Source organism: Polypterus senegalus, chromosome 13, assembly GCF_016835505.1.
Source record: "Polypterus senegalus isolate Bchr_013 chromosome 13, ASM1683550v1, whole genome shotgun sequence".
NCBI lineage: Eukaryota > Metazoa > Chordata > Cladistia > Polypteriformes > Polypteridae > Polypterus > Polypterus senegalus.
In genome coordinates this window covers 83,267,213-83,293,088 of record NC_053166.1, presented here as the reverse complement: position 1 = coordinate 83,293,088, position 25,876 = coordinate 83,267,213, and the positions used below count along the sequence as shown (strand labels likewise).

Sequence of the window (25,876 nt, the reverse complement as noted above, 5' to 3'; positions counted from 1 at the left end):
TGGCGGGGAGACGGTTGTCAGTCGAATAGCGGGTGCAATGTGTTCGCCTTTTTTTAATAATTGCATAATTAGATCTGGACCACCCTGTACCAAGTGGATTTCATGCCCAAACTTTTGCATACTTGATTATCGTTAATGTAAAAATTATAATAATTCCAAATTTTCTCATTTTATTTCATCAGGTTTTTGCTGAGGACTTTTTCATGCGTTTTATTGCCAGATACAAGAAACGTATATGTATCTGTTGGGCTATTTCACACTTCATTGAAGTGATTTTGCCCATTCTCTCCCACTTTATCTGACTAACTCTTTTTATAAATTCTCCCTAGCAATCCGAGGATTTTCGCCACAGCATAAAATTAGCAGTTTTGAGGAAGCAAAAGGCTTGGATCGCATCAATGAGAGAATGCCACCAAGGAAGGATGCAGTTAACAACGTTGGTCATTCTATGGGAAAAATGAATATGTCCGAGTCTAATGGGACAGATGATAATAGTAATATACAGTGATTGGGTTTGTGAAATTCCTGAAGAGCTGAACTTTGTCGTTTAAGATCTCCAAATGAATATTTCTGCTTGAACTGAAATTAGACATCTTCACAACTCACCCTACTTTAGAGACGTTTTCGTCGTCTTGCTGCAAAGAGAGAATATGAGCTAACTTCTTACAGGGTGACACTGGACAAGTAAGTGATACCAATTTCAGCAAGAAATGTATTCAGACAGCAGTCTGAGACTGCATAGGCATTTCTTTGTTCTCATGCCCCTCCCAAACCTCTCCCAGAATTAAGAATGATTTGATGTCATTTTCTGTAATTCATTAAGTCGCTTCACAATAATGCATTCATAGGTGCATTTGCAGTATTCTGCACCTTCTATTTGAAAATTAAACAAAGATTTCATTCATAAACATCTTATACAAATGACCTTGCTGTTGAATATGTTTTGCTACTAGTATTACTAAAGGGGAAAATGAAATGTGTACAATTTCAATAATATTTACAATGTAATCTTACCAGAAACTTATGTTTTGTAAAATGACTTTTATCCGCCCCCTTGTTTTCATTTGCAGAAGAGTTGGCAGTTCTTTTAATAAGCCAATGTCAATCATGTTGCTTCGAGTCAGCATTAAATGCAGTTTCGTTGCTACATTGTCACGATATATCTATTTGTTTTTCACTTGCCTGTAATTAAAAACTGCACACAGTATGTTTTGCAAACCTATTTACCATGCAGTAAATGAAATATTAATAATTTGTACAGCATCTATAGAACGCATCTATGCATGCGGTTAAGTTTCTTATTGATATGTGAAATTATATTTGTGCTGTGTTTCAATATAGTAGTTCTGAATAATTTCCCGCTTTATACTATCTTTGTAAATTCAGTTTTTAGTTATTGGTTTTTGCTGTACAGGCATTGAAGTTCTTTTCAGAAATGTTGAATTTAACTGTATTTTTTATGTTCTGTTATTGTACAGAAGTGTTCAATAGTGTGAATGAACATATTCCGTGAAAAGCAACATTTTCGGCTGCCAGTGCATGATCGCATGGTTTATTAAAATGTAAACGAACTAGGCACGCTGCCGTGCCTCACGTATAAAAAAAAGAAAGAAAAAACTGAAGCTTACCATTTGTTTCCTTCCACTCTTTTACAATCCTTGTTTTGTCCAAATGTGTTTACTTTAAAAGAAATTTCATGGAACTTAACTTGTGGCATTTTTCTTGTATTTTTTCTGGACCTACGTTTTCGCATATGCCTTCTTAAACACGGACATTGTAAGCATGCCCTATGGGAAGAAACACTTTTTTACTCTTGAATAAAATATGCATGAATCATTTATGTTTTTGTCTGTTTATTTTTCATAATGCCAAACTCTTCTCTCGTTAAAAAAAAAAAAAATAAGGGTTACAGCTACCTGAATCCTATTCCTACCAATGGTCTACATTGCCCTTATTTTTTAGACCCCCTTATGAATGTTGTCCTGGGGTCCTATCTACACAGAGTAAGTGTCGCTCACACTAGTGTTTGGAAAACAATCATTTTGACACATTTTAGAGAATTGCACACCCTGGGGAGACTACCTAACAGGCTTTCCCTTTCCACGTTTTGTGGTTTGAAATTCTCATGTTGAATGAAAACGTAAGAAATGAGGAAGTCTGAATATGCAAATGGGTTGTTATCAGATTGGCAACTATGAATAGGGCTGTTGAAAAGTATACATGCATGGGTTCTGTGTCCAAGAATTAATGTAGATGCCATTATGCAAGATAACTTCATTTTTATTTATGCTAGATTCTCAAAACCATGAGACCACTTGAAATTTACCAAAAACATAACCGACTGTTTTAATCTCTTCCCAGTGTGCCTGAGCCTTGCCAGAAGGAAATGACTCACTTGTACTGTATTTAAACAATGGTCTCACTTCCATACTGAATCCAGGCAAATACTGTACTTGGTTCCGGGCAACATTAAGACTTGGTGTATATTTATCTTAGGTGTAGTAGATGGTACCAATAGCCATGATAAAAAATACAATTTCATATTGTCAGCTGTGAACAAATCTATCAACTGGGCTACGCAAAATTAGTAAGACAGAGCAAGAAATAAATTCAAAACTCATTGCCTTGCCTGGCACTAAATAACATGAAAACACATTGGAAAGATGAAAACAGAAGGGCTTTTATGAAATGCCACTTGGTGTAATTTTAAAACACTAGTAACCATCTTCCTCAGTCTTAAAAGCAACATCCAGTGGTAACACCAGGGTCGGGTCTGTTCAGGGAAAAGAGAGCCCGACTCTCAGAACAAATTCTGGTTTGCTATTGCGTAATGTCACACCAGTGGATAAACTGCTTCCGGAATAAAGGATTTCAGTCAGCTCACACAATCCCAGATAAGTTGATCTGGAATAGCAGGCCTTCATTGCAGAATTTTAAAGCCCTTACAAGTCAAGCATTGAACAGTCAATCAACCACAGACTAAAGTCTGAGAATCAGAGGGAACAACCTTCACGCTAGCAAAACAAGAGGTGCAGGTGTCCGTGCATTAAGATTATCGACATATTCGACAAAGGAGGAGGAACAAAGCAGCAGCAGCCAATGAAAGGGAGACGATGTGGAAGAGTATAACTAATAGAGTGAATGCATTAAACAGTTCATTAGTGAAATCTATACAAACTGTGTTGGTACATTTTTAAATTGTGCAAAGTGTACAAAAGGTAAATGTGAAGATATTATTCTGTTTGAAAAGTTATATGCTCACATGTTAACATTGCATTCTATTTTTGTAATATCAATGATAGCTAAAAAGTCAAAGACCTATGACATTAAGTGTTTGGCATATATAGCGTTGCTGTAACTGTCGTAACTGTGAGAGATGTCGAACATCATCCATCTTGCATTGAACACTCTGTTGTCTGGTAATCGCATGCCAAAAGAAACAAAATGTTCATTATTGCCATGTACAAATCAATAACAGAAGACTCACAGTGCCCACCCTTTGAACCGTAACCAGTCCTGTTAAAAAGTAAAATCCCAAATATTTGGCTTCAACATTTGCACAGTAATTACGCATGTGGCTCCTCGTATTATTTTACAAATGGATTAAAAAGACACATTGATATTTCACTGAGTGTTTGATATTCATATTAGCACTTAAATAATCATAATCATTAAAGCTATCATATGAACTACAGTACAAGGCAGAAATAATATTGTGGCCTTATTCCGTTACAGAACCTCACATCAAAACTGCATTATTTAGCATATTGTGTGCAGGTATTCGCTGAAATGGAGACTCTTGTGATGTTTTTCTTTAAAAGTCGAGGGACACCACAGAAGGGCAGAAGGTGGTCGGCTTGTCCCAATAGCCAGTCTATTATCAGTTATTTCTCAGAAGTTAACAACATAGTTGTTTAAATCTGATTGCCCACCCTTGTTCTCTTTGGCGTCTCTATTTGATGGTGGTTATTTATTTCTGTGTGTGTGTGAGCAGATGCCGCTTCAATGTCAGGCAACCTTTGGCAATCACTTAGCCAATATGTGTGGCATCTCAAATATTGTGAAGAAAACTGCCCTTTACAAAAAAAGAAAAATAAAATGACCGAAAATGTCCATGATTTGCATCAGCAGGAATTCCACAATAGAGGAAGTGAAAAAGATGCACAAGCATTCACCATAAACTGAATTCTGGTTTTTAAAAGGGCCATCATGAAAAGATGTAATTTTCCAATTGGGCACCAGGATGCAAGAAATAATGACTGGTAATCTGGGATTTTCCAGCTAACGGCTTTTTGTTTTCTTCAGGGTTCTGTAATTATCAATTGAAAAGCATGTGTCAGCCATTATACTGTACTTCTTTATAACCAGTAATAAGTGTGTGAATGTGTGACTAACTAGTAGCTGGGGGGAGAGAAAACATGAAATAGAATGGGGAGTGTATAAGGTAGTACATAACAATATTATACATACTTTAGAACCCAAAACATTGCCAGGTTAATTAACCCAGAAATTTGAAAACAATCACTAAAAAATACTTCCTGGTTAAGAAGAAGTGTGTATATGGTTGAGGTCTGCATAAGATATCGATGAAGTCTGAAAGTTTTTAGTTTGTTCATAAGCTGATTTTTTTTTTAAATGCTATAAAACCCACTTTCAAATCTATTTTAACCTCCTTGGTGTTAACCCCAAGCGTGAGTCAGGCTCAGAATTCTATATAAATGTGGTTAAGACCAAGTCAAACTCTAGGTGATACGCTCTAGGTGATACGTGATGATCTACTTTACACTGTTAAGCCTGAATAACTCTCGGGACGGTATTCTGCTGCCATCTAGTGGACATAATATCACAATGCAAGTAAGTCATGAATCTTTCTGTGCTTTCTGCATTATGGTAACTCGTCAATACTTATAAGGAGGGCAGAGCCTCCAACCAAAAACACAATGCCAAATGAAAAGCCGTCAAACCAGTTGTAAAATGAACTGAAACTGAACCATTGCTCAAATCGAGCGATAGTGACAATGATGTGAATCGGTCATTAGACATTAACACGGACCAAGAAACTGATACACGTTCAGTAGATTATGACGTACAGAGTTTCAGTGATGTTTGTTTTTGGTGTTGGTTTCATACTGCTACTGACAATTCTGCACCTCCTTGTTATCCATTTATGAGTAGCCCAAGCCAGGTCTTGTGATCATGATTTTCTGGACCATTTACAATTTGTCAGTGATATCTGGGTGGAGAAAATAGTTGCTAAAATGAACTGTTATACTGGGCAATGTTGGAAAAGCCACAATAAACCATTTGCTTGTCACAGTCATTTGGCTGATAACATGTGGGAGTTTTCTGTCTCCTGATGCTGCAGGGCATAATGGATAAACCAGTCCAGATATGGTACTGATCCACAAACTGGCTATTGTAGACACCTATTTTTGTTAATGTTATGAATGAGTGCTTTTTTTCCACTCCTTATGAAGTACCTGCCTTTCCCTAATTATGATGACAGTCATGAAGCCACCCAGCACTGAAACTGTACAAACTGTGTGATGTGTATCAGGCAATCAACAAAAATATGCAGAAGATGAACTAACATAAGTATTAACAAAGAGTTGCATAGGTTACAAGGGAAGACTGACATGGATACAATACATTGCTTCCAAACGGGCACCATTCAATATCACATTCTACATGCTGTGTAAAGCAAGTTCTGCGTACATCTAGAACTCAAAACCTTTCATCGGCATAGGAACCTGGTGGGTTGGCAAGTACTGTATGGTCAATATGATCATGTGCAGGGCCTGCACTGACATTCATCCCTATCATGCACAAGCAACAGAAAATATATTTCAAAACGTTTCTTGACATTTGCTCAAATGGCATTTGCTCATGCTTGTTTCCGACCATATCACGTATACTACATCTGTGCAGCAGTGGATACTAGACAAGCGTTTCCTACTAAGATTATGCTGATGTTTTAGTCTTTACAAATTTCTGTTACACATAATATTTTTTCCAAGGGTAAGCAAACTGCTAAGGAGATTAATTTAAGTATATGCAACAGCACCTTCTACTTTCAGCAAAAAATGCTTAACAGTTTCCCTAGAGTAGCTTCCTTGATTTAAATCTGCCCAATTTTTAGACATTTTTCAAATAATTAATCTTGCAACATACACATAAAGTTAAACTTTGCCCCAATGGAAGTTTGAATGAAATTGTAACAGTTTTGCTTTTATCATTAATAATCTCTCTCATTCGTCAAATATCTCAATGGCCTTACTGTCATCATAAAGAATATATCTTTTTTTCTTTTTTTTTTCCCAAAGAAAGCAAAGCTTTGTCTTGGAGCTCAATGTTGTCCCTTCAACACCTTATCCTCAAATGTGAGTTTACTAGTAAAGCGAAGCTTCCACTTTCTCGCTTGAACCAAGGATTCCTGTATTAGGCCTCAGGGTTTTGTTCTTGAATAAAAAACATTACTAATACATCTCCGGTATCTGGCACTGTTCCACTTGACTATAAAATGCCTACTTTTATCCATCAATCCATTATCCAACCCACTATATCCTAACTATAGGGTCACGGAAGTCTGCTGAGGCCAATCCCAGCCAACACAGGGCGCAAGGCAGGAAACAAACCCGGGGCAGGGCGCCAGCCCACTGCAGGCCTACTTTTATACCAATTAGAAAAAAGGATTCATTTGCAGCAGCACCAATGAGCTAGGCAGTGAGGCACAACAAAGCAAGGGGATGATGCAAAAGTGTAAAGTGCCTTTATTTAAAACACCAAAACTCAAAACAGTGTTCAAATTAAAGTGCAGTCAGTCAAATATAAGTAATTAAATAAATAATCCGTAAAAACAAGTGAAAAGGTGGAGGTTAAAATCCATTAGAAAAAAAAATACAATGAGGTTAAAACAATGGCTGGAAGCTGTCCCTTTAAACAAATCAGCACGGTGCCTTTCTTCTACTGGGGACTTCCCTGCTTCTCCTGTCCAGGCTATGCACCAGGGGAGCCACCCTACCTGCAGCTGACCTTCTCTCTGCCTTCTACTGCTGGTTCGTTCGCCTCACCGATCCCTGGCTCTGGTAGGCTTTACCAAACTGCGACTTGGGCTCCCCAGCGACTAGGGCACTCACGCTGGGGCTTTCACGTCCCAAGTCCCGATTCGCGCTGCCTTCTCTGCCTTATTGCGGTGAGCCATCCTCCTTCGGGTCACTCCTGCTCTTCAAAATGCTCAGCGGGAGCGACCACAATCGACTGCTCCCAGGGTGCTGGCCAAACACCTAGGCTGTCTGCTCAGCTGCCCGTGACCCTGCGCTCGCTCGCTCGCTCGCTCTCTGTTGCACCGGCTTTCCTCTTCCTGCTTCCAGCCTTCTTCTCCTGCAATCTCCTTTCGTCTTTGTCCTATTCTTTTCTTATTTCCCTAGCCGCCTATTACGGGGATGTGGATCAGCATCAAACACTCCTGCCCCTTTTTACCCTCAAGATATTTTACAGGGCTCGTCAGTAGTTGATTGCCTTACCCATATTGATGCCTGACTGAGACAAAACTCTCTGAAACTTCAGGAAGACAAAATTGATGTGTTTTCTAATAGGTGCTAAAACATTACTTCTTCCTGTGAACGCATTCAGCACATTATCAAAGCTGCACTTTAAAAGGTCAGGACAATACCTCAACTAACTTGCAGTGTGGACCAGTGGGGACTGGCATGTACAGTCTGTAGACACCATAGACGAAAAAACAACCATCACAATAATTTATAGGATCAAAGCAATGCTATTTGAAACGTTCTTAGTTAAGCACTCAAATCCAACAAAATAACAATGAGGCTTTACCAACATACTTAGGCTTTGAATCCTGTGTTGACTTAAAAGAAATGAGTAGAAAAGGTACTGTTTCTGCCAAAATATTATCCCTAAAGTCAAAAAGGGAGGGATATCTTCATAGCCCCAAGTAAATCACACCAATTTATAGCTACGCAGCCAATTCAGTTTGTCTGCATGCACTATGTAGGACAGCACAGTGGCACAGGAACATCATTACAATCATTTAGTGTAAATAGCACATAACTGGTCTTTCTTTTAATTCAAAGAAGATTAATAAGTTGTAATATTTGTTAATCTATAATAATAAAAGGCAAAGCCCTCACTGACTGACTGACTGACTGACTGACTCACCACTAATTCTCCAACTTCCCATGTAGGTAGAAAGCTGAAATTTGGCAGGCGTATTCCTTACAGCTTACTTACAAAAGTTAAGCAGGTTTCATTTCGAAATTCTACACATAACGGTCATAACAGTCGATAACGGTCAACAACGTCCGCCATGTTGAACTTTCTTATTTATGGCCCCATCTTCATGAAATTTGGTAGGCGGCTTCCCTGCGCTAACCGAAACCGATGTACTTACTTATTTCGATGGTATGACGCCACTGTCAGCTGCCATATTGCACTTTCCAACGTCACCAATTTTCAAACTTCCTGTCTAGGTAGAAGGCTGACCCCATCTTCACAAAATTTGGTAGGTGGCTTCCCTGCGCTAACGCAAACCGATGTACGTACTTATTTCGGTGGTATGACGCCACTGTCGGCCGCCATATTGAATTTTCCAAACGTCACTAATTCTCCAACTTCCCGTATAGGTAGAAGGCTGAAATTCTAGGCGTAACTGTTATAACGATCAACAACCTCCGCCATATTGAACTTTCTTATTCATGGCCCCATCTTCACGAAATTTGGTAGGCGGCTTCCCTGCGCTAACTGAAACCAATGTACATACTTATTTCGTTGGTATGACACCACTGTCGGCCGCCATATTGAACTTTCCAACGTCACTAATTCTCCAACTTCCCGTGTAGGTAGAAGGCTGACATTTGGCAGGCCCATTCCTTACAGCTTACTTACAAAAATTAAGCAGGTTTCATTTCGAAATTCTACGCGTAATGGTCATAACGGTCAACAACGTCCGCCATGTTCAACTTTCTTATTTACGGCCCCATCTTCACGAAATTTGGTAGGTGGCTTCCCTGAGCTAACTGAAACCAATGTACGTACTTCTTTCGGTGGTATGACGCCACTGTCAGCCGCCATATTGAATTTTCCAACATCACTAATTCTCCAACTTCCCATATAGGTAGAAGGCTGAAATTTGGCAGGCTCATTCCTTACAGCTTACTTACAAAAGTTAAGCAGGTTTCATTTCGAAATTCTACGCGTAATGGTCATAACGGTCAACAACGTCCGCCATGTTGAACTTTCTTATTTATGGCCCCATCTTCTCGAAATTTGGTAGGCGGCTTACCTGCACTAACCAAAACCAATATACGTACTTATTTCGGTGGTATGATGCCACTGTCGGCCGCCATATTGAACTTTTCAACAGTCTTTGTTACTTATGGGCCCATCTTCAAGGAATTTGGTACATTAGTTCCCAACGCTAACTGAATCCTACTTACGTACATATATACGTCCATAGCCTGCAGCTCGGTCACCGTGTGAGGCGACGTTGGGTCCCCCATCTCAACGCCTCCCACATTGTTGCCTGCCTGCCTATATAAGGCCATCCGTCGCTCCAGTCTCTACATTCCCTTCCTTGCTTCGCCACGGATTCACGTCTCCCTACTGATAACTACATCCTTTTGTTTAATCCACGGCTTCTCCGCTGTTTTATTGTTTGTTTATTACAATTATAGTTATTGTATAGGTATTTTACACTTACTTTACATTGTTCAGGTACCCATTTCCTTTAACATTCCAACCCCCATTACCATGTCTATCGAGATGATCACCATCGATCAAAGAACTATCACTTACCGAGTGGTTTCCATGCCCGGAGATGGCACCTACCTTTTCCATTCTGTTTGTTACATATTGCACGACCATATCAGGCTCACTCTTGATATCCGGAGGAACATTGTGTCTTATGTATTGAATGACTGGGACAGGTTCAAGGTGTGGACTGATGACGGTACAGGAGATAATTATACTACACTGGAGCACTAGAAGAGTGAAATGCTTAAGCCCTTCACCTATGGTTCTGCATGTGAGTTGATGGCTGCCGCTGAATTGTTCGGTTGTCGCTTTCAAGTGTACCGAAATGGCCAAATATTTTACACCTTTTGACAACCGCCAATGCCTCTTAAACATCTTAGATTCACAGGTGACAATGTCAGTAGTGGACACTTTGATGTTTATGAATGTTTAAACTCTCAAAAGCTGGATGTGACTTTATCTCTGAAACCGGTTCTGTGCTTACAATGCTTGACAGATGCCGAATGTCACTTCAATACAACAAATCCTGCAAATACTGTCATAATTGAAACAAACCATGAAACTCAAACCGATCATGACAGCAGCAATCCAAGCTGTGAGATTTGAGACAAGATTACTGTTCACATGGCCAACTGTAAGTTGCATGCTCAAGAGTAAGCTCAGCGCACAGCTTGGCCATATTACAACCGGAGGGCCGAATTCATAATGTGGTATACAAAGAGATCCTTAACAAATAATTATTGGCATATTTTCCCTCAGTTTAAAAAGGTTAAATTTTCTTCTTAATAAAAATTTTAATGCAGTACTTTGCCACTGCGAAGCGCGGGTATTTTGCTAGTATTTACAATAAAAGCCACCCCAAAACCAGAGCAAAGAAAACTATTTGGACATAATATGAAAAGAACATTTTTTGTGTGGGAAAAATTACAGTTATTGCACAAAAATAATGACTGCATTCCACCAGTATCATTGTGCTCATAAGTACTTCAGGCTCTTGTGACACCCAGTGAGAGAGCAGGTCAGCAAGCATGTAGCGTGCTGTCAAGTGTCGAAAACTAAATAGGTGTTATATGGATGTAAACTACCTCACAACACACAAAGTACTACATGTATGTTGGTAATTGCTCTCAATAGATGAGCAAAGCACGCACTTGTATAAGGACAATAATGCTCTCTCTCTCTCTCTCTCTATATATATATATATATATATATATACAGTACGTATATATATATCCATCCATCATCCAACCCGCTATATCCTAACTACAGGGTCATGGGAATCTGCTGGAGCCAATCTCAGCCAACACAGGGCGCAAGGCAGGAAACAAACCCCAGGCAGGGCGCCAGCCCACCACAGACAACAATTTTATGTCACATTTTTTGTCACACTTTAAATCAGGCTTATTTTAAAACCAACATATATATGTTTGGTATCATTCTTTCCAGAATTTATAGAACTTCAATGTGATGTTGTTAGATTTTCAGATTCCATTTTTAAGTTATAAACTAAAAAATATCAAGAACGAGACAAGACTTTGTGCCAAGAGATTTATCCATGCCCGAGGCCAGAAATAAGCCAAAGAGTAGCACAGTTGCTGTACAAGCTTTTAAATGTTCGAAGCACCACATGAACAGCAGCTGATCGAGCAAAGAGAAGGTAAAAACAACTGTATTTGTTACCCATTGTATCACCGTTTAAGAGGGGGTTTCGGAGGAGCGACCGCATCTCCTTGGGTTGCATTCAGTCCCCTTCTTCTCAATGCAGAGATGCTAAGTGGCTGGCATATAGCGCAGGCCAGTGGGGTTGGTGAATGAAGTGAGCAGGGGGTAAGCCCTCTAGTATGTATGTATATATATATTTTTTAGTTTTTTTTTTTAAGTTGGTGGGAATAAGGTTCTGTATATTGCTATGAACTGTTACTTTATCAACAAGTAAAACCCTATTGTGTTACTGGTATTTTCATCACAATCTTACAGCAACATCATAGCAGCACATTTTAATAGCAATAAATAACTGATATTTTTGGCATGAAAATTCTAGTGGACCACAAGAACCTGTAAGGGAGACAAAGACGACTATCACAAAAGGGGGAGCCATTCTGAGAAGCTCTGCAGAAGGGGTGTGTTTGTGTGTGTGAATCTGTGTGCGAGAGAGTGACAAAGAGAGAGCTGCAGTATCTTTAACTAATGAATTAATTTAAGAATATTTAGTGAATTCAATAAATAAAACTCCCCAAACACCTGACACAACAGGCACAGGCTCAAAACTTTATTTTCAAGGGGGAAATCCTTTTCCTTTGTTCCCTAACAATGCAAAGTATAAAGCACAGTATGAAGAAAACAGCACTTTATCTTCTTTCTTTCTCTTCCTCTTTTTTCTGTCTCTTCTGCCTCCAGTCCTCCTGGCAAGTGTCGTCCTCTCCCTCCCAACTCTGGCTCCTCAAATTAGAGAATGGCAGCTTCTTGTATAGCGCATCTGAAATTGCTCCAGATGTCCCATGATCTCCTTCCAGCAGTACTTCTGGGTGTGGCAGAAGTGCTGTAGTAAAGGGCTCAGCAGTTATCTATGCACACCCTGGCAGTGACCACGGACCCCAACAGGGCTGAGCTTCCAAGCTCGTGGCACTAAATCAAGGCAGAGTGGCTTCCCTCTGCCATTCTGGGAGAGGTACTGCCCTGTACAAGCCCTCTCCCCTGGTCCTTCCATCATGAAGGCATCCCGGCTGGTTATGAGCCCCAGCTGTCCATCACAATATCTACCATCATACCTTCCTGATGTGGTAACAATTGGCTAATTCAATCTTGCCCATCCTTTTCCCTGCAGTGAGGGATACTTAAGAGAGTTGGTGAAGCACATAGAAAACAGCACCAATTAGAGCTACTTAGTATTTTAAATTCATTAGACTGGGTATGTGAAGATTTGTTGTGGGACTTGTCTCTAAAAGCTGGTCTTACTCTTGGGAGGCATATTTATTGAAATGTTTTTTGATATTCTTTATATATTTTTGGATATTACTAATTATTTTTTCAGATCATATTTTTTGTGGCCTTGTAGGCCGAAGTCTCCCAGTTTCCAGGAGTCAGACTCCCCTAGGGTGAGATAATTAGGATTCTGGCCTATTTTTTGTGTATATTTTTGAAGGCCTCACCCATTTTGCTATTATGTGGTGCTAGAATCACAACACAGCATTCTTGTACTAGGCTTCTCCATTTTCATTTTGTGAAATTGGATGCTGGACTGTGAAGACATTCAAGACATTGACTTACATACAGGTAAGAAAATTCTAGTTAAGTGAGTAAATATAAAGTGATTACAAGAATTTAAACACTACTTTGTTATGGGAAATGTAATTAGGCTATAATAATGCATTGCTGTGTACCATGTTAGTTCCTAATTTTAACATAACAAACTAAACAGAAGAAAACAGAACATATGTAATGGCGCCCAAACCAACACAAAACCCACTGCAGCCTTCCACCCTCTCCTAAGTGGAGGAAAACAAACAAAAAGCTAATGTATAATAGGAGATGTACTGCATGTAGTATGGTTTATGTTTGTAAAAACAGAAGTTCCAAAAACAAGAGATCATTCAGTGCATCAAGTTTGTTTGGTTATCTAAGTTGCCTCAAAATCTCATCCAAATACTTTTTAAAAAATTGTCAGTTTCTGGTTCCACTACGTGAGACATAATGTTGTTCCAGAATTTTAAGCCTGGTTTATACTTACCGCGTAAAGCCACAGACCAGAAAGTGCATGCATGTTGAGCAACCAAAATGGCCAGTCTGATTGGCGCATTGATTGGCTTTTTCAAAGAAGGCTCAGATGTCCTAGTTGATAGTGTACTTGACATAGTAAACTTATCATTAGATTCACGGGTCTTCATTGACTGTCTTAAGCCTGCAATTGTTAAATTGTTTTTGATAACATTAGACCAATTTCTAACCTACCTCTCTTAAGTAATATTCTAAAAAAATCAGTAATTGAGCAGCTAAATAATTACTTGGTTCCACATTCTATTCATGCCAAGTTTCATTCAGGTTTTATAACAAATCACAGTACAGAGACTGCACTGGTTAAAGTAGTAAATGATTTGCAGGTTAATGCGAATGGTTTCAGTGTATCTTTTCTTGTTCCTTTAGACTTAAGTGCAGCATTTGACACCTAAATAACACTATTTTTATAAATCACTAGATTAATATAAATAACTCCTAATAGGACTATCTAAGAAAGACACCAATCTATTGCAATTAGTGCAGAAGGCAGCAGGCAGAATCTTAACTAGGTAAAGAAAATTTGAACACATTTAATCGGTTTTAGCATCATTACATTGGTTAGTCATGTCATTCAGATCTGACTTTAAAACACTATTAATGGTTTACAAAGCCTTAAATTAACATTGCACCATCCTATATTTTGGAATTCCTATCCCCTGCACTCCAAGTCATAACCTTAGATCATTGAATGAAAGTCTGCTTATTATTCCAAGAGCTAAACTTAAAAGAAGCGGTGAAGTGGCCTTTTGCTGTTTGGAGAGGTTCTTTTGTAATTGTAATTTTGTAATTGCGGCGTGTTACATAACCGAAATCTATAGAGATATTATAATAAAAGACAATACCCCTCCCTTAATGATATGGCGGCAAGAAATCACATAGGAGAAATAACAGCTTTCTTTAATGATGACTTATGCTGCATAACAGACGAAGGAAGCCAATTGCAAGAACCCAGTTCGGCAGTGGTGGCCCGATGTGTAGATTCTGCCGTTTTTGCCACTGCTACAAAGGTGTGCCGGGCAATGTTCCAAGGTTTTATACTCTTTCTTCATGTGCAGGCCCCCACTTAGGTGAATAATACAATTCCAAACAAGGCAAAAAGTATACAGATTCATGCTGACTCTGACAGACGAAAAATAGTGCACGCTTCCCCAGCTGTCTTTATCTGTCTTGTCTTATGCTTTGCCTAGCAGCTCTAAATGATGAGCCCCTGTGCTAAATGTGTCAACTGTTCATGTGATTAGAAAGAAAAATAGATGTATAAAATATATTTGCACTGAGCACTGTGAAATATTAAACATATACACTTATTACAGGATCATTCTAAAAAACACTGCTAAAACCCATTATTTTATTATGGTATTTTTGTAGGTACATTTTAAATGTAATCCTGACAGACTATATGGGCATAGAATCTTCATATTTTTAAGGGATCCGCAATCCTATTATTCTCTGCTGTCTTTTGTGGTTCTCCTGTGGTGACGATCTGTGCCACCAACAACTGATCAAGGCACCATTCCAGCCCCCTCCTTTGATGGACTGAAGGCGGGTGTCCCAGCTCTCCACAATACCAACATCATCTAATTCTATCATGTGAAGCCTGAAAATAAGGAGGATGGATTTAAGAATCATTTGTGTTAGGTCGAGTGCCCAGTGGGGGCTGGATGGTCTTTTTGGCCTTGAAAGCCCTGCAGATTTTGGCTTTGGGTTTTTTTTCTTCAGCCTAACTGAAGTTTATTTTTGTTTTCTTCTCTCTCCCAGCCATCTGACCTTACACTTTTCATTGTTACTTACTCTTTAATATTATTGCCTTATCTTATTAGTTTTTTGTTTCATGTAAAACTTTCTTGTTGTCCTTTTGTAAAGCACTTTGAGCTACATTGCTTATATAAAAATGTGCTATATAAATAAATAGTCATACAGTGACAATGTTTGGTCAATGTCACAGTGCTAATAATGTCACAGCAGAAGATATGAGACTCTTTTTATTAAAAGAAGAGTTGTACCTGCTATAAACGACTTTAAGAGGAAGAAAAGGAGAATGTGGAGTGTCAGACTTATTGACAATGAACAAAAGTCCAGTGTAATACTCTCTTAAATAGGGAACCTACATGATGAACACATGCATTTCAAACGTTTTTGCAGGTCTTCTTTGCATTCTGATGACCTGTTGAGTTATTTTCTGCCCTTCATTCATCATTCTGGCAGCAGCATAACCAGCCTCTCCTTGAAATTCACCATTTTGGATACATGACTGCCACCTCCACTGCAATGCATAGTGACAAAAATTTTCATGTGCAGCAAGCAAGTCAGACTCATGCAGGGGTGTGTCTCAAAAATCTGACATTATTTTAGCCGTGTGGCCCTCACACCCTGCGTGGGCACTTCAAGTATAAACTAAGCTTTCTGTAAACCGGGGCACATTTTATAAGTTGCCTTGATTAAAGGTTGCTGCTGAATAAATAATGATGAATCTGACTAAGGGGTTTTGCTGAATCATTTTGGATGAAAATAAAGTAACTCTTATATGCATTACACTGAAAAAAGTATAACACTGATGTTGTTCATTCAATGTAAATTTTCTCTTTCAAGCAGTTTAAGATTAGTCATTTAGTGTTGTAGCTTGAAATATTTGGTTTCAGATCTCAATCAAAGTAAAAAAAAATATTTTTACCAAAGTAAGTTATCGTGGAGGGAATAAACATAAAAATCCTATTTCAGTTTACCTAATATTTTAGGTTGTTCGTGTGCATTGTTTGAGGGGCTGTTTGTATATTCTTCCGGCCGAACTTTCCAGCGTGATGGCTTTCCAACTGCCAAACAAGAACAACTTAAAAAATGATTTACTTCAGTATAAAACAAATGAATTGCACCCAATCACTCTAAATGATTTGCCTTAACTTAAAAATTGTGGGATCAATAAGCTAAAAAGAATTATATTGGTTCAGTTTGAAAATATTAAGTGTGAATCATTACCTTACTTTTTTCAGTGAGCAGACACTGAATAACACCTTGGTTAGGACTGATGGAGGATGAATAAAAATTAACACCTTGGGCATCCTAAGATTGCATGTCTCAGAAGAAAAGACTTCAACTTAGATAAAGAAAGTGATTTTATTATGTGAGGGTATTTCACTAAATGAGTCATTTAAATTGAAACTTGCCTCAGAGACACTCCCAAATGCATTTGGCTGAATCTGGATGTAAGTGTTCACCAAGTGCCAACTGTTCCATTTTACTTTTAATAAACATGGTTATGCAGAGAAACTGCACAGGAACATGCTGTAATTCCAGTAAGTAAATTAATTTGTTTTATATTTTGTCTTTGTAGTTTCATTGTTTTGTTCAGAAAGAAGAATGTTTAAAGATATGTCTGAGACTTGTGCAGTTTTACAGTCAATAAAGAGTGAGCTCACCATCTAGTTAACTAAAATGCTAAATTGATTCTGTAGACACAAAATATAACTTTATTTTTGTTAGGTTTTCTATTTTAAATGTTATTTGGTCTTCATTATAAAAATGATGCAACAAATTTAAAAGAGTGTGACCCTGATGCTCTTTTGTAACAGTGTAGTGCTTTTAGTATGTTTTATCTTTCCACATCTATAAGAAAATAATATCTTTCCAATCAGTAGAACTATTGTTTAGTGGTAAAATCACAGTTCATGACAGGTTTATAGGATAATTAGATTAGAAAACAGATGGAAAAATGGATGGATATTGAAGGCCAGCTTAGCAAGGTTACTTTTAGAGGAGGGATTGACTTAAGAGCAATGGACATCGGAATATCCTATGAAGAGTAGGAAACAAAGATCTACAAAAGGAGATGGACAGTCAGAGGCATTATGCTTTGTTACTGCAGGGGCTGCTAAAGACATAGATGTTCTAAGGACATCATCCATGGGGGAGTGTCAAGAGACCAGTCAAACCTTTGCAGACCAGAGGAGACACAGTATGCTATAAGGGACAAGGTTGCTACCCAATCCTGAGAGCTGAATAGTCAGGAGATACCACAGGAACACAACCCTTTAATAACACAATGTGTTCAACAAACTGGTTGCTCCATAGGCTGTTAAACACCAGTGAACTGAAGACCAGAAGTTTGTATGGGTCATCTCTAATTCCAGTTGTGACTTTAGCCTGGAAGTAACCTCTAGGTTGAGTTTAAAAGCCAGTCCCTGATAGAGACTCACTGAATCTGTAGGCAAGCTGTGGCACAGGCTCAAACGCCAGAGACATAGTGCACCAAAAAATCTGAATAAGCAGTAGAGGAGTATGAGGTTGACATTACTTATATTTTGAAGGTGAGCAGACCACCCCACCACCAAACAGACAGAAACAGACCTTTACATAGCCGCAGACATTTACTTGGTGCTTCTTTTTATTTGTTCCTATTGTGTTTTCTCAATGTGTTGGATAGTAAATGTGTTCTAGGCAAGTTTTGAAGGTTGATGGCTTTCCCTTGAACCGAATGTTACTTACATCCACTTTTTAAATGAAATAGTTCACCCTAGCTCTAAGCCTGCAGTCTCAAACATTCTCTTTTTTTGCAATACACAAGGATACTTTTTTCTGTCATAGGCACATGGGAGTTTATTCAGTCTACAAGTTTGAGCTGACATAAACAAAATTGATTATGGCATGATAGCACAGTGGTTAACACTGCTGCCTAGATAGATAGATAGATAGATAGATAGATAGATAGATAGATAGATAGATAGATAGATAGATAGATAGATAGATAGATAGATACTTTATTAATCCCCAAGGGGAAATTCACATACTCCAGCAGCAGCATACTGATAAAAACAATATTAAATTAAAGAGTGATAAAAATGCAGTTCAAGTTAAAAAATGCAGGGAAGAGAGTGCAAGGCAGGTATAACAGTCAATAACATTGTATAATAATGTTAACGTTTAAGGGGTGGAATTGAAGAGTCACTTGGTGTGGGGGAGGAACGATCTCCTCAGTTCCTCAGTCTGTCAGTGGAGCAGGGCGGTGACAGCAGTCTGTCGCTGAAGCTGCTCCTCTGTCTGGAGATGATACTGTTCAGTGGATTCAGTGGATTCTCCATGATTGACAGGAGTCTGCTCAGTGCCTGTCGCTCTGCCACGGATGTCAAACTGTCCGCTCCGTGCCTACAATACAGCCTGCCTTCCTCACCAGTTTGTCCAGGTGTGAGGCATCTCTCTTCTTTATGCTGCCTCCTCAGCACACCACCACGTAAAAGAGAGAGCTCGCCACAACTCTCTAATAGATCTTATTGCAGATGTTGAAGGATGCCAGCCTTCTAAGGAAGTATAGTCGGCTCTGTCCTGTCTTACACAGAGCATCAGTATTGGCAGTCTAGTCCAATTTATCATCCAGCTGCACTCCCAGGTATTTATAGGTCTGTACCCTCTGCACACTGTCTCCTCTGATGATCACTGGGTCCATGAGGGGCCTGGGCCTCCTAAAATCCACCACCATCTCTTTTGTATTGCTGGTGTTCACTTGTAGGTGGTTTGAGTTGCACCATTTAACAAAGTCCTTGATTATGTTCCTATACTCCTCCTTCTGCCCATTCTTGATGCAGCCCACGATAGCAGTGTCATCTGCAAACTTTTGCACGTGGCAGGACTCCAAGTTGTATTGGAAGTCTGATGTATATAGGCTGAACAGGACCAGAGAAAGTACAGTCCCCTGTGGTGCTCCTGTGCTGCTGACCACAATGTCAGACTTGAAGTTTCCAAGACGCACATAGTGAGGTCTGTCTGTAAGATAGTCCATGATCCATGCTACCAGGTATGAATCTACTCCCATCTCTGTCAGTTTGTCCCTAAGGAGCAGAGGTTGGATGGTGTTGAAGGCGCTAGAGAAGTCCAGAAACATAATTCTTACTGCACCACTGTCTCTGTCCAAGTGGAAGAGGGATCGGTGTAGCATATAGATGATGGCTTCCTCCGCTCCAGCCTTCTCTTGGTATGCGAACTGCAGAGGGTCGAGGGCATGGCAGACCTGTGGCCTCAGGTCATGAAGCAGCAGCCGGTCCATGGTCTTCATCACATGTGACGTCAGAGTGACAGGCCGGAAGTCATTCAGCTCACTAGGACGTGAAACCTTTGGGACTGGGGTGATGCAAGATGTTTTCCAAAGCCTCGAGACTGTCCCTTGTTCCAGGCTCAGGTTGAAGATGTGCTGTAGAGGACTCCCCAGCTGCAACGCACAGGCCTTCAACAGACGTTGCGATACTCCATCTGGACTCACTGCTTTGCTGGCATGAAGTCTCCTCAGCTCTCTGCTTACCTGGGCTGCTGTAATTGTGGGTGGGGGGAAACTTTCTCCAATGCTGGTAATGAGCAGAATGATGGGTGGAGGATGCAGTACTCTGAGTTGAAAGTGGGTTAGTGTGGTCAGACCTGTTAAACAAGTTGTTCATCAGGTGTTGCTCTCTCCGCGTCTCTCTCGATGGAGGCACCCCGCTTCGAGTTACAGCCGGTTCATCCCATCCCACACTTCCTTCACGCTGTTATTCTGCAGCTTTCTGCTAAATGCATCAAGCATCCAGGGTTTGAATCCCCGTGCCCTGTTTGGGTGTGTGGCTAAGCAAGAATGAGCCAAGAATTTGACTGATGCCTCAACCAATATCCGTTATTTTGTTATTGCCCTGCACCCAATGTTGCTGGTGGTGGGCTTCAGCCTCAAATAATTAGAGGTTTGAGAATTAAATTCTTAATTATTTCATTTTCGTAGCAACAGTTAATTAGAAATGAGTGATAAATAACACAGCTAGCATTTAATCTGGCACCATTTTTACTTGCATGTGTTTGGGTGTATTAGTAAAATAATCAAAAATGAAAAAATAAGAGAAAGTAGCAAAGTATAATAGACACCTATGGAAATTCCAATTGGAACACAGTCATTCAACTGCACATACCTGGCCAATTCAGATAGCGGTGTGCCAGCCACCTGCGGCTAGGAAGCACCTCCAAGTGGCCATGCCCATGATTGTGCCAGAAACGCAGAGAAAAACACATTTCACAAGCCTTCAGAAATGCCTACGTAGTACAGACCATGAATGCAACACTCCGTGTAGCACAGCAACTATCAATCCACAATGCAGCACACTGTAGTGTGTCTATAAGTGGTGGTAGTAGTCTATGAAATTGTCACAACAAGGTAAATCTCCTCATGCTCTTTTACCATTTGCTCCCCTCTCATGCTAATCCTGTCACTCAGCTCTCTAACAAGGTAAATTTCTTGGTTTGAAAATCTGTCCCAACTGATTTTGTAATTGAATAGCCCTGGCATATACCATTAACACAAAATTCTTTTAGAATTTGAGCACGGCATGAGTCTACAGCATCAGTAACCCATCACAATCACCCTATATTTTCACTTTGTTTGGTTTATACTCATATATACTGTGAGGTCTGGCTGCTGCAAATAAAAGACAGCAGCATCCAATCCATCAGGTCAGGTGAGTTTGGGGAACATGCACTGGTACAGCACATTGCCGCATCATATGCACACATAGTATATACATTTGTATAGAAGAAATGAAAATAGCAGCTTCTGTCACTCATAACATTCCTGCGTAATGGCTGGTGTTAATTAACCAGTAAATGTCACCTTTATCTAAAAACATCTGTGATTTATTGAGCCAGATAAACAATGAACAAGTAACTCAACATGAAAGAAGTGAGGTATTGTTTCAGTTTCCTCAGTCAGCTTATCCACATTAATAAGAAACACTCATGGCACATACAGCATTAAACAGAAAGGATTTCAAGATGCAAGCAAGACTTGAAGGTATCCAAGCTGGGGACCTGAGGGGTGGTGTTCTGCAGCAGTTTGCAGATGCTTTTGGGACAAAAATATCACTGTAGGTTGTGGTAGAGCAGCTTTGAATTCAGAAGGATACAAAACCTCAGTGCTTTAGTCACAAATCAGGGTAGGGGTAGCATTAGTACAGTGCCAGCACTAGTGAAGTGGTAGTCAGGACTTTGGGAGAAACCTTTATTTTATTAGTCAATCTATTTGCACTGTCATCTTTGGTAATAAGCTTAGAAATGTCAAATGATATTCAGGATATGAGCAACCAAAAAGAGGTTTCTCAGCTTCTGGTGTGTTGGGGGGGTGGGGGTGTGTGGTGATCAACTTCTAATAAAAAGCAGAGATCACAAAAATCCATGAAAATATCAGAATAGTGCCTTTGCTTCTCTGTACCAAAGAAGCATGGACATCTGGAAAGGTTAGTCCCTTGGTGCCTCCGACAGGAAGTGGGAAGCATGGATTCTTTTTCTCATTGTGTTTCTCTCTCTCTCTCTCTCTCGGTGGTCTAACCACAATTGGAAATTCCCGAAAAAAGCTGGAGTTTTTCACTTGGCGTAAGAGGGTTTGGTCTGTTATTTAGTTTCTATTTCTACTACAACATATGTCTAGGAAATGAAAGGAAAGGAAACTAAAAGTATTTCAAGTGCACACTACTCATAACCTCAAAATGTCCACTTTATTCCTTAAACACATAATAATTCTCATTAGTTACAGAGCACCGCCCTAATATTAGCTCATCCCTTTTCTTAAACATACAAAGTTAACTAATGGTATGTCTGCTTAGGATCGAAAAGATTTGTTTTTTCCTCAAATCAATAAAAATGACCCATGCTTTAATGTGTAGTGTACTCATATTTATGTTATAGTGATATTTCTCACCGCTTCATTAAACTGCATACAAAAATGTTTACATTTTGTAATGCATCATTTGCAGTATACATATCATAGTTATTCAAAATTCAGTTTAGTACAGGGATTTACATTTTTCTACCTAGAGGCATGTTTTTTGTTTAGCAGTGATGAGTATGGCCTCACAGTTTCAGCAATCCAAGTTCACTATGAGGTTTTCTTAGCTCCGGACTTGTTTTTTTTTTTTAAGTGAACTAGGACGACCAGATGCCTTTTTTTCCTAAGGACAGTCCTTTTTTTTAGCTCTAAACTACCGGTCCAGCCAGGATTTATAAAATTCCTAATATCGTCCAAGATTTTGTTTTACTCCCTACTCAAACTGTATAAACAAACATTGGCCTATATACTTTCATTTATGTGCTACTGGAAAATATTTTGAACCTGACAATTTGACTCAGCGTTGAGCTCTGTGAACAGGGCAGAGTCATTTTAAAATGAAACACCAAATCAGAAGTATCCAACACGGTATATCCTAACTACAGGGTCACGGAGGTCTGCTGGAACCAATCCCAGCCAACACAGAAAACAAACCCCAGGTAGGGTGCCAGCCCACCGCAGGGTACACACACCTAGCACACACTAGAGACAATTTAGAATCGCCAATGATCACCTAACCTGCATGTCTTTGGACTGTGGGAGGAAACCGGAGCACCTGGAGGAAACCCAAGCAGGCACAGGGAGAACATGCAAACTCCACACAGGGATGACCCAAGAAGCGAACCTGGGTCTCCTAACTGCGAGGTAGCAGCGCTACCACTGCGCCAACCCAAATCAGAAGTACAAAGCGAAAATGTAAATTTACACACAAGTCAGTAAATAAATACCATGTTTTCGATATAGCTGCAGTGAGTGTGAAGCTGAATGCACAAGCTGTAGAGCAGACACATACTGTACATGGCAGCAGCAAGTAAGGAGACTAGCGACTTACAAGCTCATGTTCACTGTTATGGGAGAGAACTTGTCAGCAAAACGTTAAGACTATTTTGTGGGACCAGCAGGGAAAACAGAGGATGCTGTCACTGAACTGAGAGTGCATTTCACACAGTTATGAATCACAATAGTTAGATCAGTGGGGAGCCTAGTGGATGACGTACCCAAACTAGGGAGTGTGTGGCTATTTTTATGTCCATGAGAAATAATAATGTTTAACTTATTCTATTATGTTCCAAAATGTTTAATTAAAGTTGGTCATTTTCACAACCAGAATGTCTAAGTTACAATGGATGTAACAATCTTCATTTGCCCCTTAGATGTTAAGATTTGTTTTTGAGTTAAAAGGAAAAAATGTTTTTTTTCCTTTTTCTCATTATGGAAAAGAAGTAATAATACTGCAACTATTGAAAAAGCTTACTAAGAAGTTTAAATTTATGGAATATTTGATTAGAAGAAGCATGTGTCAGTTACCCCAATGTCCCCACCAATACCCCGTCCTCTTTTTAAAACAGCAAAAATATATGGTTATGCTAAGAGCAGCCTGGTTTCATACGACATTTTGGTTAACAGGCAACTGTAAACTGAACCAGTAAGAGCAGGTGTGAGATGGTGTCCTCTGTAGAATGATGGCTCCTGGCTTTGGCCCAGTGCTTCTGGAATATGTTCTGTCTCCTCATGACCCTGTAATGGAAAAAGTAAGAATGGAAAAATATATAAACTCAAGAAGATCATTTCAGTTCCCATTTACAAAAATAGAATCTTAAGGTGCTTTAACAACAAACAACACTTTCAGTACTAAGAAATCTGAAAGCATTCATATTTGGCTTTGTCACTCTTGCCAGGTTTATTCTCTGTCTACATCACTGTCTACTTGTACAAAACTCAGGAAGGAGGATCTAAACTGGTAAAAATCAACGTGCTGTTGCTCTAGTCCTATGGCATGTCTTTAAAGCACTTAATCACCTTTTTGATATAAAAATTCAAATCACTAATACCATATGTGTTTACATTTGATAATGCAAGATGTCAGCATTTTAAAAGTTGATGTAATATTTTAATATCAATATTATTAATTTTTATATCACGTATAAACACACACTTTAACAAATGTAAGAAAGGATACATTATTTGGTTCTTCTTTTAAAAGGCTGAGGGTAGGAATTGCAGTATAAAATGACTTTATATTTTAAGTCAATATCACACTTTTAAAATCTGATACCACAGTTCAGAACATCAATATCACGGTTTGAAAATATGAGAATTTCATATGTACTTTTTAAAGTTTGACCGTAAGTGCTTTGGTCCAATATCAAGATTAAAATTATGAAAACTTGACATCAGATTTTAAAAAATATATAAATGTTCAGAATCTTTATTTCAAAATTAAAAACATAGACAATGAACACTACACTTCACATACGACTGAACACCCTTCTTTCAATCAGCTCCATGTCCCATGTGCTCCATGTGTGGAGCTTGCATGTTTTTCTTGTGTCTGCATCAGTTTCTCTAAGTGTTCCAGTGCCCCCCCACAATTCAAAAACCTGAAATGTCAGGTGTACTATCGTTGTTAAATTGGCTGTAGCATGAGTACATGTTGTTCGCCCTGCGATGCACTGGCTCCCTGTCCATGGATTGTTCCTTCCTAGAGCTTGCTGAGATAGCCTACAACTTCTCTGTGATCTTGCCCTGGATACACAGGTTAAGAAGATAGACAGACTGATGGAATATGATCTCTATTAAGGACAACTGTGCATTTAACAAAAGTATCATATTCGTTAAATTGAATGTCCAAGTTGCAAGATTCGAAAATTGCATTTAATACCAAAATGAATATATTTCTAGTTGTTGATATTGTAAAAAGTTGATAACATTTCATGAAACATTGAAAAATCCGATTTCAAATTTGGCAGTGTGATAATACCAAATTAAAAAGGAATGATATCATTAATGATTTAAAGTTAAAACGACTAGTTGCCACACGAAGCTTTCGGAGGCACTGTCCTGCCAGATAAGTAACCTGAGGAAAGACACGCCTTAAAGGTAACAACACAACACAGAGTAGGGAAAAATTCAGTCACCCCGTTTGCGATTGTTTTTTTGTCAACACCGCCTAGAAATATCTAATTTGCATAACCCCACCCATCCCTAAAAGACCTCTCTTTCAAATATCCAATCAGAAGCACAACTCCTCTCAGTTATGGTTCCCTCACTAAATGAATTTACTTACAGCTCCTCGGAGATTTAAATGAAAAAAGGTGCGGAACGATGTTTCAGGTTAGTAAAAACAGTTCACTAATACAGATAAACATGTGTGTTCATTTACCGTAGCATTACTTGTTTTTAATTTGAAAAAAGAAAAATTCCACTCATAATTACTTGTATGTCCTGTCGAAGAAACTGTATGCGTTATTATTTTAGACAATTTTGTAATTGGCCTCATGTGGTTCCGGGGAGCAGACGAAACATGTTACGTGCAGACTGAACATTATTAAAGTACACAACAGTTACCAAAATAAATAGAGTATTCCGTGTGACGACTTAACATTAAAGTCATATGTTGCGGTTTTAAAACTTGACAGCAAACGGAGTACCTTTGTCTTTCAGTATACAGTTTACAGTAGTGAGTAGGCGAAACACAGTTTATTCTTGTGTTATTTTTGTTTATTAATTAAT

The 25,876-nt window shown here is 39.1% G+C and overlaps 2 protein-coding genes across 10 annotated transcripts in view; both read left to right on the top strand.

Moving 5' to 3' along the window:
* ppp3ca (protein phosphatase 3, catalytic subunit, alpha isozyme) overlaps positions 1 to 1,838 on the top strand; it is a 442,233-nt gene extending 440,395 nt beyond the window's left edge. For all 6 annotated transcript variants that reach the window (XM_039774410.1, XM_039774415.1, XM_039774411.1 and 3 more), the window contains one exon: positions 330 to 1,838. In XM_039774410.1, coding sequence (XP_039630344.1) covers positions 330 to 508 — 179 coding nt within the window. In that variant the 3' untranslated portion in view covers positions 509 to 1,838. The remainder of the gene's footprint in view (positions 1 to 329) is intronic.
* Positions 1,839 to 25,375: 23,537 nt separating this feature from the next.
* Positions 25,376 to 25,876, top strand: part of sting1 (stimulator of interferon response cGAMP interactor 1) — a 34,623-nt gene continuing 34,122 nt past the window's right edge. For 2 of the 4 annotated variants that reach the window (XM_039774000.1, XM_039773997.1), the window contains exon 1: positions 25,382 to 25,477. Coding sequence is in view for 1 of the 4 variants with exons in the window: in XM_039773996.1 (XP_039629930.1) it covers positions 25,469 to 25,477 (9 nt within the window). In the remaining 3 variants the exon portion in view is untranslated. Of the gene's footprint in view, positions 25,478 to 25,876 lie in introns of all 4 variants that reach the window. The other 2 variants (XM_039773996.1, XM_039773999.1) reach the window with 2 other exon arrangements.